This window comes from Oryctolagus cuniculus, chromosome 13 (genome assembly GCF_051225735.1).
Source record: "Oryctolagus cuniculus isolate XC-2025 breed Fujian yellow rabbit chromosome 13, ASM5122573v1, whole genome shotgun sequence".
Lineage (NCBI taxonomy): Eukaryota > Metazoa > Chordata > Mammalia > Lagomorpha > Leporidae > Oryctolagus > Oryctolagus cuniculus.
This window is the reverse complement of record NC_142879.1, coordinates 29,335,634-29,354,971: the sequence shown is the minus strand read 5'-3', so window position 1 is coordinate 29,354,971 and position 19,338 is coordinate 29,335,634. Positions and strand designations below refer to the sequence as shown.

General features: G+C 44.2%; 1 protein-coding gene and 1 long non-coding RNA gene across 8 annotated transcripts in view; one reads left to right on the top strand and one right to left on the bottom strand.

The window, feature by feature from the left end:
- The window catches only part of KCNK2 (potassium two pore domain channel subfamily K member 2), a 221,544-nt gene that overhangs the window by 141,056 nt on the left and 61,150 nt on the right, over window positions 1-19,338 (bottom strand). The window contains exons 1-2 of one of the 7 annotated variants that reach the window (XM_008268431.5): window positions 4,628-4,767; window positions 1,158-1,468 (exon numbers count right to left, since the gene is read on the bottom strand). In XM_008268431.5, the coding sequence (XP_008266653.1) occupies window positions 1,158-1,468; window position 4,628 (312 nt within the window). In that variant the 5' untranslated portion in view covers window positions 4,629-4,767. Of the gene's footprint in view, window positions 1-1,157; window positions 1,469-2,805; window positions 3,140-3,822; window positions 3,894-4,057; window positions 4,258-4,451; window positions 4,583-4,627; window positions 4,768-19,338 lie in introns of those variants that run through there. The other 6 variants (XM_002717510.6, XM_051820560.3, XM_089312182.1 and 3 more) reach the window with 6 other exon arrangements.
- Window positions 4,564-7,190, top strand: LOC149122530 (uncharacterized). Its single transcript, XR_016219617.1, has 2 exons — window positions 4,564-4,698; window positions 6,945-7,190. It is a non-coding gene; the product is annotated as an uncharacterized LOC149122530 (long non-coding RNA).

Below are 19,338 nucleotides of genomic sequence, written 5' to 3'. Positions count from 1 at the left end.
CTGGTAAGTGCATGCTATGAAAACAGAGCGGTATGAAAGGCACTGGCAGCCTTTGGAGACCCATGGCAAAAGGGAATGAGAGTAATGGTTAGGGTTAGGGTTAGGGTTAGGGTTAGGGTTAGGGTTAGGGTTAGGATATGGAATTAAAACCAATCTTCTATTTCAGTTCATTCAAACAAGGTGAATCCAAATATAAACTGAGGAAGAACAAGCTCAGATCATGATTCACAGATAATTATCAGTACACTTCTCATTAAACCAGGTAAGAAAAATGGGCTTTATGGAGAAAACAAATGGGTGTAAAGTTAAAATGTTCCCCAAAACCAGTCAAGTCTCTCCTTGTAAGTAAATTCTTTGTGATCAAGTTGTTTGGCTTGGTTAATGAATTGTTTATGCAAATCTACAACAAAAATATGACTATGGCCATCTCAAGGGAACATAATAGAAACTTATAAATCATTTGGAGATTAACTCTTAAAACCAAATGTTTTTCCATGAGGATTTGTTCCACTATTATATAGTGAATTCAAAACAAATTAGGCTGCATCCAAAAAAAATCTACTTTTCTGTGCAGTAGAGAATTTAGTTTCCTAGTTTTGGTTTTGGCTTAGAGAGCAGTAATCGGTCACTTCTTCTCCAGCGGTTATCAGAGCTGTACCTACACTAGATTTAGACAGTGAGCTTCAACTTTGCAACCATAAGGGGTACCCAAAATCATCTTATCTATCTTATGATGGCCACGGCCAAGACTACTTTTCCATCTTGAGTTTTCCTTTCATTTTCTTCTCCGTCGGCAATGATCATCTCAAGCATGGAACACAATCACTCCATGTCCAGGGTGTCCACTGGCAGTTTTAAGACCGCGAACAGGGAAGAAAGCAAGACAAACAGAAAAAACTATTCACACAGATGAACAAGAGAGGGAGAGGATGAGAAGGAGCAGTGGGAGGGAGAAGCAAAGGAGCAGCAAAATATAAGAGGGAGGAAGAGTAGGCAGGAGAGGAAGAAACAGAGGAGGGGATGGCTGCCCTGGAGCACAAGTGAACCAGGGTGGTGCCCAGCACCTCCAGACCACACTGGCTATGAGATGTCCCTTCCTACTCTGTCTCCACGTCCCCTGGGAGGAGACAGCACAGCATCTCCTCCCTGGCTGTTACCTGGATGAGCTCGTCCAGCTCGGTGGAATTGACGCACGCGTGCTGGGATATGAATGTTTGCTTCTGGATCACGATGGTGGCCCTCTGTGAAATCTCATGAGGCTGCTCCAGCGCCTTGAACACAGTGGCTCCGATGATCAGATAGAGGACGACCACCAGGAAAATCGTGGAGACCGTCTTCCATTTCATAACATTGATGGCCGTGTCGCTCTCCACCCGCGAAGCAAGCACTGTGGGTTTCGTGGAAAATGAGAGCCTTGGTTTGGAGTTCTGAGCGGCAGATTTAGGATCCAGCAAGTCAGGTGCCGCCACTGGCAACAACAGAGAATGAGGGTTAGGCTGGAGGAGGTGAGAGAGGGGAATTGGCTGCGCTGCTTCTGGAAGGGCTCTGCCAAGGTTGCCTGAGCTCCACCTGCTCTCCTGGTCCAAGCTCAAGGACCTCACCAGAAGTGCTCTCCCAGGAGCTCAGCCAGACCATATATACACAAGGGCTCCAAGGAACGGGGCTTGACCTCTGCTCTCTGCGGCTCTGGGAGCTGCAGGTGGGAGGAGAAAAACAGGAGTCAGACCAAGAAACTTAAAAAAAGAACTTCCAGAGAAAAACAGAAAAGGAATATGCCTGAGGGCTACCTTATTACTTTCTAAATTTATGTCTCTCCATGAGGCGGGTCAACAAAGATATACTGAACCCCTAGGAGTTGATGGTTCTTAGCCAGGTTTTTGAATATTCATGAAGAAGGCTCCTGGGTTCTCCCAGTCTCAAGAATTTCCAGTATAAAGAATTTCAGTATAAAGAACATTCTCTATTTTTGTTTTAAAATTTATTGTAATAAATTGTATTACAAGAGAATTCATGATCTGTTGTTACTCGAAAGAAATTATTCATAATCTTTTCAAAAACATGGAACAAATAAGCCACAAAATAGTCCAATCATTTCTTTGTGCCTGTCCTCAGTGGGATCATAATGAAGCTTTCTCATTGTTATTCGATCTCTAACATGTTTACAGAGTACAAGTAATCTTCAAAAAGTTCATGGAAATATATATATTATGGATTCTGAAAGAAAATTTGCACCGAAATAAATATACTTTAATTACATTTTCCACGAACTTCTTGAAATATGGTTGTAGAACGTGTTAGCCACTGTGGCAAAGTAACAGGTACAGCCAAGAAGAGATAGCTCCTTTTATTTCTACAGAGAGCAATACCAAGAAAAAAGAACACGAAAACCTTGGCTCACACCTAAGACCCTACGTGGTCTGAACACAGCTAATGTTCCATTAGAGTGGATTTATGTGTTCTCTTACAAGTTCCCACGCACTCGGAGGTGACGGTAAACCCATTCATTATTTACCTTAGCTCTTCAAAAATATCATTAATGGATCTCTTTTTAGAAAATACAAGAGACACTACACTTCCACGTCCTAAGGTGCAAAATAAGCCATCTATCTACTAAGAACATGTGATTGGAAAGACAACACAGAACAGAAAGGGTTACTAGAATGGCTAAAAAAAAAAAAAAAATGAGGTTTCAAAAAGCCATTCACTTAAAACAGAATAATCAGTTTAAAGCTCAACATCATTGGAGACAGAAGAAAAGCTGCTGCTATGTAAATAAGATAGCTTTGTAGACCGTGATAACCTTACCTACATCACACTTTGAGGTAAGCATATAAGAAATCTCCACAGAATCCCAACCAAAATTCCTACAGGCACCTGAAATCACTTGAGGAGCAGAAGCTGATGGAGGGTGCCAGTGTTCACAGGGCTCTCCCCTGGCTCTCTTGTCCAACACTGGGTGTTAAATGCAGAGTACCATCCTTTGAGCTCATAAAATACATACTCAGTTGCCATCAGAAAGAAGCTTTGCAAACAAAGCTATTTGAAGCCTTAGACCCAAGTAGTGTTGTGAAATGATGGCAGAGGACAGCGGCTCCTCAACAGCAAAGCTCAGAATGGCTCTGACCGAGGAGACGAAATCAGAGCTGTGAGGAGAGAGTCCGCATAGCTCATTACAGAAATCCCCGAAGGTTCAGCCTATTGCATACAGGTATACACACGTTTCCCTGTGCTTATATTCACCTGTTCTCAATAAAGCCAGCAGCTACCAGACACTTTTAAAACATCGATTATAGCAATTTACTCGAAATTAGCACGGGCTATGTTTAGTGTTTTCATTAAAAAAAAAAAAACCACTTTTCCAACAGAAGTGCTGATAACAGCTAAAAGCACTGTCCTCATGCACACGTGCCACCCCCTGCCCCAAGCCACTTAGTCCCAGTGAAAAATAAGTCATAATCTCCAATTTAGCCATTTTCTGGAATAAAAATAACAGAAAGCCACACAGCAGCTCCACAGTCTGTCCCCACAGGAAGCCTCACAAGCCTCTGCAATCAACAATCGGTGCTCTCAATTCCCGATGTCTCCTATCAGTGCTTTCCGCCGAGCCAAGTGGAAGTCACCATGGCTGTTTACATTGATGCTACCAAAGCCCACTCGAAAGCCCACTAAGACCTTGTCACTGCCTTGGGAGAAAGAGGGCAGATTTTTTTTTCCTTTTTTTTTTAAAGGTTGGGTGTGCATGTGTCTGTTAAAAAGCGAATAATTTCCCAAGGGAGTTTCATTTTTTAAAAGCTGTATTTTTTAATTAGCAGAAATACCTACACAACGCACATTTGGCAGACAGCACGGGCAGAAGCTGGAGAAACATGCAAACAAAAACACTGCTTCACACAGCCTCTTCTCTTCCTGGAACACGCGGAGCCTCGGGTCTCCATCTCTGCCCTGCGACGCGCGCTGGGCGAGCAGAGCCCACCCTTCCACTCTCTGGGCCCCGTCGCTGCCCCTCACCTCCCCGCGCACTGCACCTCTCCCCAGAACCCTGGGCTCCCGTCCTCACCTAGATAGATCAGTCTTCGCTCTGGCCGCCACTGACCACCGAACACCAGGAGACGCGAGCCTTTTTTTTTTCAGCACCACCGCGTGTCCCACCAAGGCAAGGAACAGGCAACAAGTGTGACCAGGGTCACCACGAGACCTGCCCGTCGGCTGCGCCGGAGGGCTGACCCTCCTCCTCCATCGGCAACCCCGGAGGTGTTCCAAACCCAGATCCGCGAGAGACCACAGCCCCAGCGCCGGCGGGAGAAGGGGGAGAAGCGGCCCGGAGAGGACCCGGGGACTGTGACCCAACACTCCGGACGGGAAGCGGAGCTGTTCGCAAACGCCTGGCTGCCGCGAGCCGGGCATTCGCAGCCCCGGCGGGACAGGCAGGGCGGGGTGCCCGGGGGTCTCACCTCCTGCTCTATAGCCGGGTCTCTCCCGCGAGGCGCTGGGAAGCATGAGGCATGCAGCATCCGAAATGTTTGGGTTTTTTTTTTTTTTTTTTTGGTTTGTTTTTAAGATGGACTTGAAGCTTTTTTTTTTCTTTTTTCTTTTTTTTTTTTTTTTACAAACACGCCATTGTACTCACTTCTTATTCAGAGACCGGCTGCGCGCTCCGAGCTGCACGGGCAGGCATTTTCCCCGGCTTTGTTTTACAAGGTGGGGAGAGCGGGGCTGGACGCGGGCGGGGGTGGGGGGGAGCGTGAGAAGAAACGAAATCGCAGGAAGGAGGGGACACCGGCGGGCTGGGCAGAGGGCGAGGCCGAGGCCAAGTTGGGCTCCGGCGCCGCCGCCCCCGCGCGCGCCTGCTGCCGGGCCCGGGTCACCCGGAGAGCGCGGGCGACCCGGGTCCCGCGCCGGCCCGCAGCCGTCGCCGCCGCCGCCGCTGCTGCAGCTGCGCGCTCGGCCCCGGGCTCCGCGCTGGCCGGGCTCCGGCGCGGGGGCGGTCGGTGCAGCCCGAGCTGCCTTGCGCCCCGGCGTCTTTGTGCGCGAGCCTGGCGCAGCCCCTCTTTGCATGTCTTTGTGCGTCTCCCCTAGCTGAGCCCTCCGTGCCCCCGCGGGGAGGGGGTGTGGCACGCGCTCCGCGCCCGCAGCTCGGCCGCCCGCCGCTGCGCCTGTTCCCGGCCCGCGGCTATCACCCCTCGCCCGCTCCGCGCCCTCCGCGCGCAACTCCCTCCCCTTCACCGCCTCCTCCCCCAGCCCCGGGCTCGCCTCCCCACAACCCTCTCCGCCCGACCCTCGCCCGAGGCGCCCCTGCTGGTGGCGCTCCCTTCCCGGGTGTTTCCAAGCCCTCCTGCCGCCTGGGGGCCCAGTCCCTCGGCTCACCTGCTGCCTCCTCCCAGTCCCTTCCACCGGCCCTGCCTCGCCCCACTTCCTCTATTTCTATCTGGCACCCAAACACAGGGGATCCAGCCCCTCTGCTTCCCCTGGCGGGTGTGGGGGCCAGGCGCTGGTGCACGGGGCGCCGGATTCCTGCACGTGGGCGTCCCCCTGCCCGCCATGGCCCGAGACTCCTGGAATGGGAGTGGTGTGAGGACACTGGCTTCTTCCAGTCTACACCTAGGGAAAGGTTAACTAGTCACCAGCACCTCACCCTAGCTTCTGGGGTGATTGGGAGCTCGGATCTGCAAAAGGCCGCGCCCCCGGAGCTGGGGTGAAGACCTGTAGGGATGCAGAGGGAAGTGGGGGGGCGCTGGTTAGGGTCTTTGGGAGTCAGAAGTTGCTAAATGCGGTCTGTGAGTGACCTCAGACTTCAGCATGACCTTGGCGCTCTGCAGCTCCCTCATCTCCATTCAGATCCCAGTCTAAGGGACTGGCCACTGGGGGCAGCCACAGCGGGTGTGGGATCTGAACCTGCCGGAGGAGCTGGCTAACCAGGGACCTGATGCTGCTGCTCTGGAAATAGACGAATCCTCTCGGAACACACCACGTGCCTGGACTTCCAGCCATCTGTCAACGTTCTCTTCCTTCCCCCTTTCTCAGGGGGCACCCCTGGCTGACCTCCACCTTCCCGCCCCCACCTCAGTCCTGGGGTTGATCTTCCCTAACCCTAACCGCTGCCCCTCCAGACAGGAGTGTTTTCCCAGCAAGAGGGAGACCTTCCGAGGGAAAGCTATGGACGGGATAGTCCGGGGATCCTTGTCCAGCTTGTGGCCATCAGCGATAAAATGTGATTTAAAAAAAAATGCCAAGTTCTCTTCTTGGAATCCAGGGTAGATCCAGCACGTTTTCCCCACATTATCTATCTATCCATCTATGTTTTATATATAAAATCTTCCCAAGACCCTTCCTGCGGGAATTTATACAGGTTTCCGGACTTCTGCTTTCAGTGGTAATATAATCAGCCTTTCTAGAATGTGAACCTGATCCTCTGGCTCCCAGACTTAAAGCCCTTCCAAAGTCTCTGGGTCACTTGTGAATGTAACATGCCTCACAATCCTGCTTCTGTTTTCCCTCCCGCGCCTTCCTGGGGACCACTGCTTTCCCTCAGCCCCGTCCCCAGCCTTTCCACCAACTCTACGTGGCTGAGGCATTGTACCAATAGAGATCTTTGGAAAAGCAGAACCAGAAAGTATGTATGCATATAGAAAAGATGTATTTGAAGGAATTGGCTCACCCAGTCATGGGGGCTGGCAGATCAGTCTGAAATCTGTAGGGTAGATCTGGCAGGCTGGAAACTGGGGCTGGAGGGGGTGGTTCAGTCTGGAGGCAGAATTTCTTTTCCAGGAAATCTTTTTTCTTCCTAAGTGGTTGGATGAGGCCCACCCACATTTTCTGGAGTGATCTCTTTTCCTTAAGGCAACTGATTGTAGGGGCAGCTGTTGTGTGCTCAGTGGGTTCTTGCCATGCCCACATCCCATATAGGAATGCCCACTGAAGTACTGGCTACTCCATTTCCAATCCAGGTCCCTGATAATATGCCCAGGAAACAGCAGATGATGGCTCAAATATGTGGGCCCTGCCACCATGTGGGACATCCAGATTGGGTTCCAGGCTCCTGGCTTCATCCTGTTCTGGCCTCAGCTCTTGCAGACATTTGGGGAGTGAACCAGCAGATGAAACATCTCTCTCTCTGTCTCTCTGTGTGTGTGTGTGTGTGTGTGTCTGTTACACTGCCTTTCAAATAAATAAATCTTTTTTTTTAAAAAAAAGTCAACATGTTGTAGATGTTAATTACAAAATATATCCACAGCAACGTTTAGATTCAAATTAATGTTTGGTTAACTAATGGGGCACCATAGCCTATCCAAATTGATACACAAAACTAATCATCACAGGAGGTTCAGACCTCTATTCTGTCTAGAAAATTTCTGGTAATCCTAGTTGATCAGGTGTCTTACCATTTGCTTCCCAGGTCAACTTGTATTTCTCCTATCTTTGCACTTGTTGCACTTCTTTAAACTAGATTGCATAACTTACAGGGCATAAATCATGCCTCTGTATTCTCCATAATATCAGTAATAACTTGAAACAGATACTAAATAAGTGCTCAATAAACATCTGATGAATGTGTGATTGCTAGGAAATAACTGACACTGTTCACCTGCTCTTTCAAGTATATGAAACCAGGGTATCCCACAGACGGAGGAAATGAGACAAATTCTCCATGTTCAAAATCACGTTCTACAGTAGAGGTTTTTTGTTCTCCTAATAAAATGATCCCACTTTTGAGTATTCTTTATTTTGTTCTTTTTGCTTATCCTATTTTGTTCAACAACTTGGTGATTCTTTTCTCTCTTCTGAAAACGTAGCTACACCTGGATCTGAAGTCAAACTGGCTACAGTGCAGGATTAACCCACAGTCCAAACACAGCTGCTTGTCTTTATGCCTGCTTGCACGGTGCCTCCCTTTCTCCAGGTCCAACCATGCTTCCCTAAGGCTCAACTGCCATCTTCCCTCCTTTTGTCTAACAATTCATATATGGCAGTTGTCCTCCATTAAACATCATTCATATGCAGGGTTTTTGGGGCGTGTGGTGTGGAGGTGAAGGAGGTACTTTACAGGGAAGTTAAAATCGATTTTTTAAAAAAGGACTCCAAACTATAACTTAGCATGAACCACTCCAACAAGCACAAGATTCAGGCTCACAAATAACTTGAAAGAACGAAGCAGTCTCCACACTGGCTCTAGCTCTGCTTCCCCCTATAGCTGTCTATGGCGCCTTCTTCAATACTCCTACCCCTTCAAGAACCTTCTTATGGCAGACACACACTCAGTGTTTGAAGTAAGAGACCAAAAGGAAATAGACTAGTTTGTGTATCATTGAAAAAGGAGAAACAAAAAAAAAAAGAAAAGAAAAAGGAGAAACAAGGAAACAGAATGGTTTATCCTGTTTAATTTTATGCTCACATTGCTCAATATACATAAATCCTATCAAATGTGTAATAGAAATGTGCAACTTTATTTTCATGGACAGCAAAATCTGAAATGTGTAATAAAAAGATTTAGCTTCCTTCAAATTCTACACTTCCCTCATTCTGGTACTTTCAGATTTTTTGTTGTTCAACTAGCAGCATGAAATCTACAGGACTTCGTTCTCATGTTTATTTTACTCTCTGACCTTGGCCTTCTCAAAATGCAATACTGACAAGAAGAAAATTTTAAAAATTAGCATGCTGGTGTCTTTTGCCATAATTCCAGACATATCTGGAATTTCGGAGTCAAGAGACATTTGTGAGCATCCTACCTCTGCCATTTCTGACCTGGGTGAATTTGAAGCTATCACTTCATCCTTCCGACCATCAGTTTCCCATTCTACAAAATAGGAAAAATACACTGAATTCATAAGAAATGACTGTAAAAGAGTGAGACAGCAAATGAGGATTCCACATTGAGAATTTTATCTCACCCCATGCATCAGGAGGCTCCTCCCTAAGAGACACGCCAACATATTCCAACCCTACCATGAATTTTACTATTTTTGTAATCTGCTAGGTAACAGAAATCCATAAGTATAAGATGAAGAAGAGTAAGTTGCACTCATCAAAACAGTTACGGAGTGCTTACTCAACACCAAACAGGCAATGTATAGCTGTAGTAAGGTCACTGTCACTATATTGTCATTTAGTAAGGTCATTGTCAATGTTGACTTACAGTCTAAAGTTAAACAAATGCAAAGTCAAAATTCTTGGTATAAGTGCCTCAGAAAGTTGTTACTAGGTACCATGAGAATATTTCACCTTGGAAGGCTTGTCTACAGAAGCGATATTCAATTAGGGCCCTGAAGATGAGCAAAGGTGGGAGAGGGCAAAGCATACAATAAGGAAAGGCTGTTTCCAACAGGGCAACAAGGAAAAGAGCTTGTAGGAAGACTGTGGACGGAAGAAGCTGGGAGAATTTGGGGAGTGCAGAAAGGGAAGATCGCTGGTGAGCCCTGGCCAAGCTGCACGGGCAGCATGACCAGGTCTTGTGGCATCTGGATTTTAATTAACAGGACTGTGATGAATCTCCAGAACAAAAGGAGTCTCATCAGATATATATATATTTTTTGAAGTTTACTGTGGTTAACACATTGACAACAGACAGAAGGTATGTACACACACACACACACACACAAATGAGCTGCGATAAAATGGCTTCAGCCTGGAGGAGAGACTCCTAGTGACTTTGCTGGGAGTAGAAGAGAGAACACAAAGGTGGCAATCAACAGGGCACTGTGATCTGTTGGATTTGGCGAGTGGGTGGTAACAGAGGGGCTGGGCATTTTCACAGAGTTCCTGGTTGAATGCAGACTCGTGAACAGACAACAGCATAGGCCACAGTCAGGTGCAATGCCTGTCTGACATGGTCCCTCCCAAGGCCCTTACCTGTGGTTCTCACAGCCACTGTTTCTTGAGGGACTCAACCTGACTGCAGGTAGAGAGTACATCCTTGGTCTTGGCTGGCACAGTCATGATTCCTCAACCTCTCAGCTGATTCATGAGCCCGTGACCCCTGCAGCCAAAGGGACTTGTGACGGGATTTCTGGGACCAGAGACTTCTACTCTGTGCCATTCATTTGAACCTGAAAGCCTTGGTGGCTATTGGGCTAACAGGAGATAAAAAGCCACCTGAGAAGGGAGTCAACACAGAGTAAACTGAACCAAGGTGACCAGGTACAGTGACCACATGTGATCAAACCGCACTTGAAATCATGTGCATTTTCCTTTAGTGTAAGCCAGTTCGCGTTAAGATTTCTGAACCCCAACCGAAATAGTACAACACAAGGAAGAGGAGAAAATGAAACGTGGTCTAGCTTTCTGGACGTCACTAATTGACTCCCAGTGATTCCTGCCTCCTGGTATTCATGCTGTTATGTTACTTCCTCCCCTTGAGTGTGGACTGACTTGCTTCTAATGAATACAGCACAATGAGGAGATGTCCCTCCCCAGATTAGGTTAAAAAGACTGTGGCCTTCCTCTGGTGTGTTCTCCCTTGTTCTCTTCTAGCTTCCTCCCTCCGATGGAAGCCAGTTGCCCTGTTACAAGGAAACCTTGCAGAATGACCCATGCAAGTAAGCCTGGAAAGGGATCTCCTGAGGTCTTCCAGCAGCTAGCTCAGTGGGCTTGAAAGCAGATCCTTTCCCAGGCGAGCCTAGAGATGACTGAAGCTTCGGAGAACACTTTGAGCACAGCCCTTCATAGACCCTGAGCCAGCACCTCCCGAACAAACTTATCGTGGATTCCTGAGCCTCAAAAGCTGTGAGGTCATAGTTTCTGCTTTTAGCTACTTAATTTTCAGGTAATTTGCTATGCAGCAATAAGTAATTAAAATAGCCTCTAAGAATCAAATTTCAAGTAAGCCTATAAAGTGCCAGTCAGACCTGAGCTATGCAAATTACCATAAGAAGGCAAGTCCAGCATTTATTCATATTGAACATTCATATCCCTAAAATTAGAATGTGTCAGTCAAAGGGGAAGTCGGACATCAGTGGGGGAAATGGAGGAGGGAGCAGAGAGGTGGGGACAGAGGGTCTCCAACTTAAACAGGCATCGGAAGAACCAGCAAGACTTTTCAGAATACAGCTTTCTGAGCCCACCTCTGGAGTTTCTACTGCATGATGTCTGAGGTGGGCCCAAGAGTTCCCACGAATAACAATTTCCCAGGCAATGCCACCCTCTGAGAACCACTGAACAGGATGTAGGATTCAGGTTCAATGTGCTCTGACAGCTCTCAGTCACTGTCAAGCTCAAAACTGTGATGTTTCATTTGTAATACCACTTACATGGTATATGCCATTTATGATGCTTGAAATATATTTAATTATTCATTAAACTGGCATTTATTAAATGCATTGGAGATATATGATAGGGAAGACATCAAATCCTGGTCATCATGGTACTCACATATTGAAGAAAGACTTACACTAATGAAACTCTGCCCACATCTATTAGGAAAATATCTTTGAGTTACTGGGAGAGTTTCAGGTTAAAGTACCCCACCAGGAAAAAACAAAACGAAACAAAAAATAAAATACATATCATTTTACTATAAAACTTTGCAAGGTTCATCAAAATTAGCTGGCTTATTTCACAAACCTAAAAGTTACCCTAATATGTATAACACTCAGCTATATCATTTTAATGACTTTTTATAAGTCATTTAAAAGAAACACACACAAAAATATGAAGAAAACTAAGTGTTTTGGATGTAAGCAAGACTCCTTTTTATAATGATAATTCTTAGACCAATATAATCTCTTTCCAAAAACAAAAACCAAAACGTTTCTGTTCGAGAGGCAGAGAGATAGACACAGAGAGAGGTGTTCCCATCACTGATTCTTTCCCCAAATGCTCACAAAGGCAGAGCCTGGACTGAGGCCAAAGCCAGAACCTGGGGGCTCCGTCCAGGTCTCCCATGTGGCTGATAGTAACCTAATCACTTGAGCCAGCACTGCTGCCTCCCAGGGTCTGCTAGCCGGAAGCTGGAGTCACGAGCTAGAGGCTATCAAGCCCAGATACCCCAGTATGGGACCAGGTCATCTTAACCACTGGATCCATCTCTCACCCCAAATCTCTTTTTAGTTTTGAAAATTCATGTAAGTTAAAACACCCATTTTGCCTTAATCATTATATGTACAACAAATATTTATTCTGAAAAATAAGCCAAAACTCATACACAGTTTTGTCCAACAGAAAAAAGATCTAACAAGCACATTGTAAAGGAAAGAAATCCTCATAAATGATATTTACTTAGAAGAAATTCAGAAAACATTAGAAGTTACTTGATTTATGGAGGAAATCCACTGCAGGATTTCCTTTCCCCTTTGAAAGCTGATTATCATAGTAAAATATAGGAAATGAACATTTAGAAGATATCTCCACTCCAACATTTTCTACTTCTGACTTCACAGGTAAATCCTTCGCTGGCAACGCATTTACTAGATAATTTTTTAGGTCTGCCAATATAAAGGAAACCAATTATGTCAAATAAGATGCTTTGTAAAAACAAATCATAAATCCAGAGAGCACTAAAGCATTTTCAGTGTTTATAGATGGCTTTCATCATCTAATGTGTTTGGGGTACAGTTAGTACTTTATTAAGTATTACATGAGGGCACTTCAAAGAGTTTGTGGAAAATGGAATTAAAAGATAAGTTTAACTGGTGTAAATGTTTTTGAAATCCATTGCATAGTCTTTTCATACTATGTATTTTTCATGAGGCTTTCAAAGAACGCTTGTATATAGAATCTAGCTTTCCCATCTACCATTTTGTGTGCATGATTACATGAACAGATATGAAGCCACTTGCTAAATTTATGGAACAACTGAGATGAAAAATCCAAACATCACTCCAAGATGAATTTGTTCTAGAAGCAAACTCTAAAATATATGAGAAAGTGGATTACTGTGAAGTTTCTAAATTTGTTAGATAGTTGTGTGATCTCCACAAACTACAAATTGATCAAGGTGGAATTGCCACCATCACTCCTTGGTCACTTCTCCAAGGGTCTTTTGTCTCTAACCATCTCAGTCATATGAAACTTTTAAAAATAAAATCTGGTCTCTTTTGGCCCTGATTAAAATCATACACTCATTTTCATTGCCTTCACTATAAAGATGGCAATCTAAGAGTATCCCAGGTTCCTACATATCCTTGCCCTGTCAATGACAACAATAACAACACAAAGAGGAATCAGAACATTGGATAACATCTATCAAGGGCTTACTGTGTGCCAGGCATTCCTTTGAGACCATTTCCTTTGGGTGGCTATTTGGTGTGGGGGTTAGGATGCTGCTTGAGGTGCCCGCATCCCATATCAGAGTGCCTGGGTTTGAGTCCTGGCTCCTCTACCAATTCCAGCTTCCTGTTGATGCACTGGGAGGCATAAGGTAATAATAGTTCAAGTATTTGAGTCCCTGCTACTCATATGGGAGACTCAGGTTGAGTTCTAGGCTCCTCGCTTCAGGTTGGCTCAGTGCCGACTATTGCAGGCATTTGGAAAATGAACCAGAGGATGGGAGATCCCTCTCTGTGTCTGAAGCTCTTTCTGTCTTTCAAAAATAAATGAATAAATAAATAAATAAATCACATTTGAACATATTACCATTTCACTTACTATCTCATTTCATCCTCATAAGAACTATATGAGGGAAGTAAGCACTGTGACTATCCTTAGAGAAGTGTATCAAATTCCCCAAAATGAGGTAGCTAGTAAGTCCATACACACAGCTCTGCAGGGCCAACCTCACTAGAGTGCCACAATTCCTCTGCGTGGTTCATCCACCAGCTGCATCCCAGTTTCTTCACTCTAGCCCATTCCTTCTTCTTTCAAAGGAGCCCTCACATGTCCCAGTTCCTCCAGTCTAGACTGTACCTGTGTCCCTCATTACTAGCAGATACTTTGTACTCAGCCTTCAGACCCCAGACAAAATGCCTCTTTCTCAGAAACCTCCCCTAATCCACAAACAAGACCAGCTCAGCTACCCCAGGTATAGCTTCCTCAGCACCCTGAACTCCCTTCGCTACCCCACCACCACTATTTTCAAGCACATGCTCCAACAGTTATGTTGAAACTGCCTGCAGTGACAAAGCAACAAAGTCCTGGGTTGCTATAAGCAGCAGAAACGTGCAGTCTCCCATCCGAGGGCTGGAGGTGTGACATCAGAGTGTTGGCCTGGCCATGCTCGCTCTGATGGCTGTTAGGGCGGATCCTTCTTTGCTTCCCTGCTTCTGTGGAGTGCCAGCAATCCTTGGCCCTCCAAAATCTGGAGATGCATCACTTTAGTCTCATGACTATCTTATTTGTGCCTTCACAGCCTTGTCCCTCTGTGTGGTCCACCTCTATGTCCAAATTTGCCCATTATAAAGTACACCAGTCATCTTGGAATAGGGCCCACCCTGGCTTTTATTATCCCAGTGAAGAGCCTATTTACCAGTAAGATCACATTCTGAGACACTGGGCTTAGAACTTCAGCATTTTTTTAATGCAAAGGGACACATTCAAACTATAACTTTGTCTGTGAAACTAAAATAAATTTCAAGTAGGAAGAGTCCTTGTCATCTTGTTCCTCAGCATAGTATGTTATACATAATAGATATAAAACTCAATATTTATGAAATGACTGAAGGCCCATCTATAAGAGATGTTATTTAAAGAACAGTGCAGGCAATCAGGGTTCAGAATCTCAATGCTTACAGCCCCAGGCAGATAACAAACATGTACAAAGTGGAAAAGATATTGCAGTCAGCTTTACTTGCTTAGTGCCATATAGGAACACAGAGCCACTATTATACCTTCAAACATTCAAGGGAAGTCAGGCATCCAAATTTATTTGAAGATATTTTCCAATTTTCAATGGGGGAAACTAAGTGAGTTTTCAAATGTAAGCTATGTTGATGGTCAAAAATGGCATTTTCAGGCTGAATCTGCTCCAGAAGTCATCTGATGCTATCTCTGTGTTAATATAACATTAGATGCCCTGTGAGTCATACCTGCAATAAAATGCAAGGATTTGTTCACTGGGCTATAGTAGGTGTTGAAATACCTCACTTTTTTCCAACTTAATATTCTATTTATTCTTTGAGATAACATGTTAAATTTACATTATAATCAAAGGCTAAATGGATCTACTAAATAAAGACTTCAACAAAAAAAAGGTAAAAAGACAATAATCCAGCAGTGAAATGGACAAGGGCTGTCAACAATAATCAAACGAAAAGATGTTCAACTTCACATTAAAGTAAAGTTTTAAATAGTCACAAAAGTTGACAAAACACTGGGGCCAGCACTGTGGCTTAGTAGGCTAGGCTGTCACCTGTAGCACTGGCATCCCATATGGTCACTGGTTCCTGTTCTGGCTGCTCCACTTTCAATCCAGCTCTCTGCTTTTGGCTTGAGAAGACAGTGGAATATCACCCAAGTGCTTGGGCCCCTGCACCCACGTGGGAGACCCAGAAGATGTACCTGGCTTCTGGTTCCCTGCTTCAGATCAGCTCAGCTGCAGCCGTTGTGGCCATACGGGGAGTGAATCCATATTTCTGTGGATGAAAGACCTTTCTCTCTGTCTCTCCTCCTCTCTGCCTGTAACTCTGCCTCTCAAATAAATAAATAAAATATTTTTTAAAAAGTTGACAAAACACCGCAATTGCACCAACATTGACACACACTAGTGTTTCTTTTTCTTTTTTCTTGGAGTTTATTATTGTTATTACTTTTTTAGCTCCCACATATAAGGGAGAAGTTACAGTATTTGTTTTTCTGTGTCTGCCTTATTTAACTTAATATCATGTCCTCCATTTTCAACCATTTTTCTGCAAATGATAAAACTTCATTCTTTTTTATAGCTGGGTAACATTCAGAATGTATGTACATTTTCTTTATTCATTTACCTTTTTGGTTCCATATTTTGATTACTGTGAACAAGAGCTAACCATAAACAGGGTGGAGCAGATATCTCTTTGATACAAGAAATATTGAGCATATACCCAATAGCAGGATTGCTAGATAATATGGCAGTTTTATTTCTAGCATTTAAAGAAATCTCCATACTGTTTTCCCCAGTGGCTATGCTAATTTACATTCCCACCACAGTGTACAAAAGTTCCCATTTCTCCAAATCCTCACCAGCATTTGTTGCTCTGTCTTTTGGATATTAACCATTAAGATAGGGTGAGGTGGTATCTCATTGATTTGCACTTCCATGACAGCTAGAGAAACTGAGCATTTTTTCATTTGTTTGCTGGCAATTTGTAATTCTTCTTTTGAGAACCATCTATGGAGGTCCTTTGCTCATTTTTTTTTTTTTTTTTTGACAGAGTGGACAGTGAGAGAGACAGAGAGAAAGGTCTCCCTTTGCCATTGGTTCACCCTCCAATGGCTGCTGCGGCCGGTGTGCTGCAGCTGGTGCACCACGCTGATCCAAAGCTAGGAGTCAGGTGCTTCTCCTGGTCTCCCATGTGGGTGCAGGACCCAAGGACTTGGGCCATCCTCCACTGCACTCCCGGGCCACAGCAGAGAGCTGGACTGGAAGAGGGGCAACTGGGACAGAATCCGGGGCCCCGACCAGGACTAAAACCCGGTGTGCCTGCGCCGCGGGCAGAGAATTAGCCTATTGAGCCGCAGCGCCGGCCCTTTGCTTATTTCTTAACAAGATTTATTGTTTTTCTGTTGTTGGAAATATTTCACTTTAACTGCAGTCATGCAGGGCCAAAAATTAGGGAGGTAATCTCCTCCAGCACAAAATGTAAGCAGTGTCAGAAAACATCATAGGCTCCACTAATCTGCACAGGCATATATAAAGAGAAAAGCCACCACAGGGAAAAAACAAAGAAGAAACGAATGAGTATTTCTACAAATGCCAAACAACAAACACATCAATTCAAGAAACAAGGATAAGGAAGACAATACGATGCCCCCCCCAAAAAAACACAAAACTTCAAAACTAGATTGTGAAGATGATGAAATTGAAGGAATGCCAGAAATGGAATTCAAAAAATTGATCATAGGATTACATGGAAGGAATCAAAAGAAAGTGCACAAACTAATGAAATCCGTGCATGACATGAAAGAAAATATCTCCCATGAAATTGAGATCCTAAAGACAAATCAAAATTAAATCTTGGAAATGAAGATTTAATAGAACAAATAAAAAATGCAGTGGAAAGCCTTAACAACAGAATCAGTGAAGCAGAAGAAAAAATATCCAATTTGAAGACAAAGCACAGGAAAATATACAGTCAGACTGAACACAATAAGAAATTAGAAAACTAAAAAATATTGTTGGGAACCTACAGGAAACTATCAAATGACCCCACATACGGGTTCTAGGATTAATGAAGGTGTGGAAAGAGAGAAAGGATGAGAAAGCCTTTTTAGTGAAATAATAACAGAAAATTTCCCCAATTTAGAGAAAGCAGGGGACAACCAAGTACAGGAAGAACATAGAACTGCTAATAGACATGACCAGAAAAAAATCTTCACCATGACATATTGTAATCAAACTCTCCGCAGTAAAACATAAGAAAGGATTCTAAAATGTGCACAAGAGAAATGCCAGATTACTTTCAGAGGATCTCCAACTAGACTCACAGCAGACTTCTCATCAGAAACCCTTCAGGCTAGGAGAGAATGGTGAGATATACTCCAAGTCTTAAGAGAAAAAAAACTGTCAACCCAGAATACTATACTCTGCAAATCTCTAATTTATGAACAAAGGTGAAATAAAGACCTTCCATGAAAAACATAAGCTGAAAGAATTTGTTGTCACCAGTCCAGCCCTGCAGAAGATGCTTAAGGATGTGCTGCACATAGAAACAGGAGACACAGAAATATGGTCATTACTACAAAGGAAGGTAAAGGAAGAAAATCTACCAGTAAAAGTACAAATGAAATCCAAAGTAAAAAATAGAGATATTCATGGAAAATTGGCAGGGAAAAGTCATTACTTATCAATAATCATGTTGAAAGTAAATGGCCTCAACACTCCAGTTAAAAGACAGAGACTGAAGAATGGATTAAAAAACAAAACCCATCTATTTGCTGCCTACAAGAGACACATCTCACCAACAAAGATGCACACAGAACGAAAGTGAGAGGATGGAAAAAGATATTCCATGCTAACAGAAAACAAAGAAACAGCTGGCATAGCTATCCTAAGATCAGACAAAATAGACTTTAACACAAAAACTGTCAAAAGTGACAAAAAAGGACACCATGTAATCATTAAGGAATCAATTCAATAGGAAGATGTAACTATTATAAATGTATATTCACCTAATTACAGGGCACCTGTCTATTTAAAAAATATTAAGGAATCTAAATAGAGACATAGACTTAAATACAATAGCAATAGGGGATTTCAATGCCACTTTCAGCAATGGACAGATCAACTAGACAGAAAATCAGCAAGGAAACAGAAGAGTTAATCAACACTTTAGACCAAAAAGACCTCACAGATATCTATAGAACTTTTCATCCTACAGTTGCAGAATACACATTCTTCTCAGTAGTGCATGAAACTTTCTCTAGGATTGACCACATGTGAGGCCATAAAGCAAGTCTCAGCAAATTCAAAAAAATCAAAAATCATACTGTGGGGAGCAACTCGGACTATACTGTTACTGGAATTAAGACTTATTCTATGCATCTGCTCTCCCACAATATGGCGCTGAGAAGGGAGAAACAGCTTCTACACAGCTGCCTCCAGTTCAACCAATAAACTGTAGGACCTGCTCCTGATTGGAGGAGAGCAGCGTACTCGGTGTGTGAGCAGCCGAGTTAGGATTGGCGGAGGAGGACTATAATGGAGGAGAGAGATGGCATGCACCAGGAACATCTAAGGGGAACATCTGAAGGAACACCTGTGCAGCCGCCGAGAGAGCCGGCCGGCGGTGTGCCGCTCCCCCGCAGAAGTGGGGAATGTGGCAGGGGGAACCGCCCTTCCACGGAGGTGGAAGGGACGGTAGCCAGCCCGGGAAGAACCAGCAGCAAAACTGGGGAGGGCCGAGCAGATGAAAGAACAGCGCAGGGTCCTGTGTCGTTCCTCCACGAAGACGGGGAGCGACACATACCATGCATTTTCTCACACCACAATGGAATGAAGCTGGATATCAGCAACTCAGGAATCTCTAGAACATATGCAAACACATGGAGACTGAACAACATGCTCCTGAATGAACAGTGGTTCATAGAGTAAATCAAAAGAGAAATCAATAAATTTCTGGAAACAAATGAAGACCACAAAAGAACATCTCAAAACTTATGGTATATAGCAAAAGCAGTGTTAAGAGGAAAGTTTATAGCAACTGGTGCCTACATCAATAAATTGGAAAGGCATCAAATAAATGAGCTATCAGTGTATCTCAACAATCTAGAAAA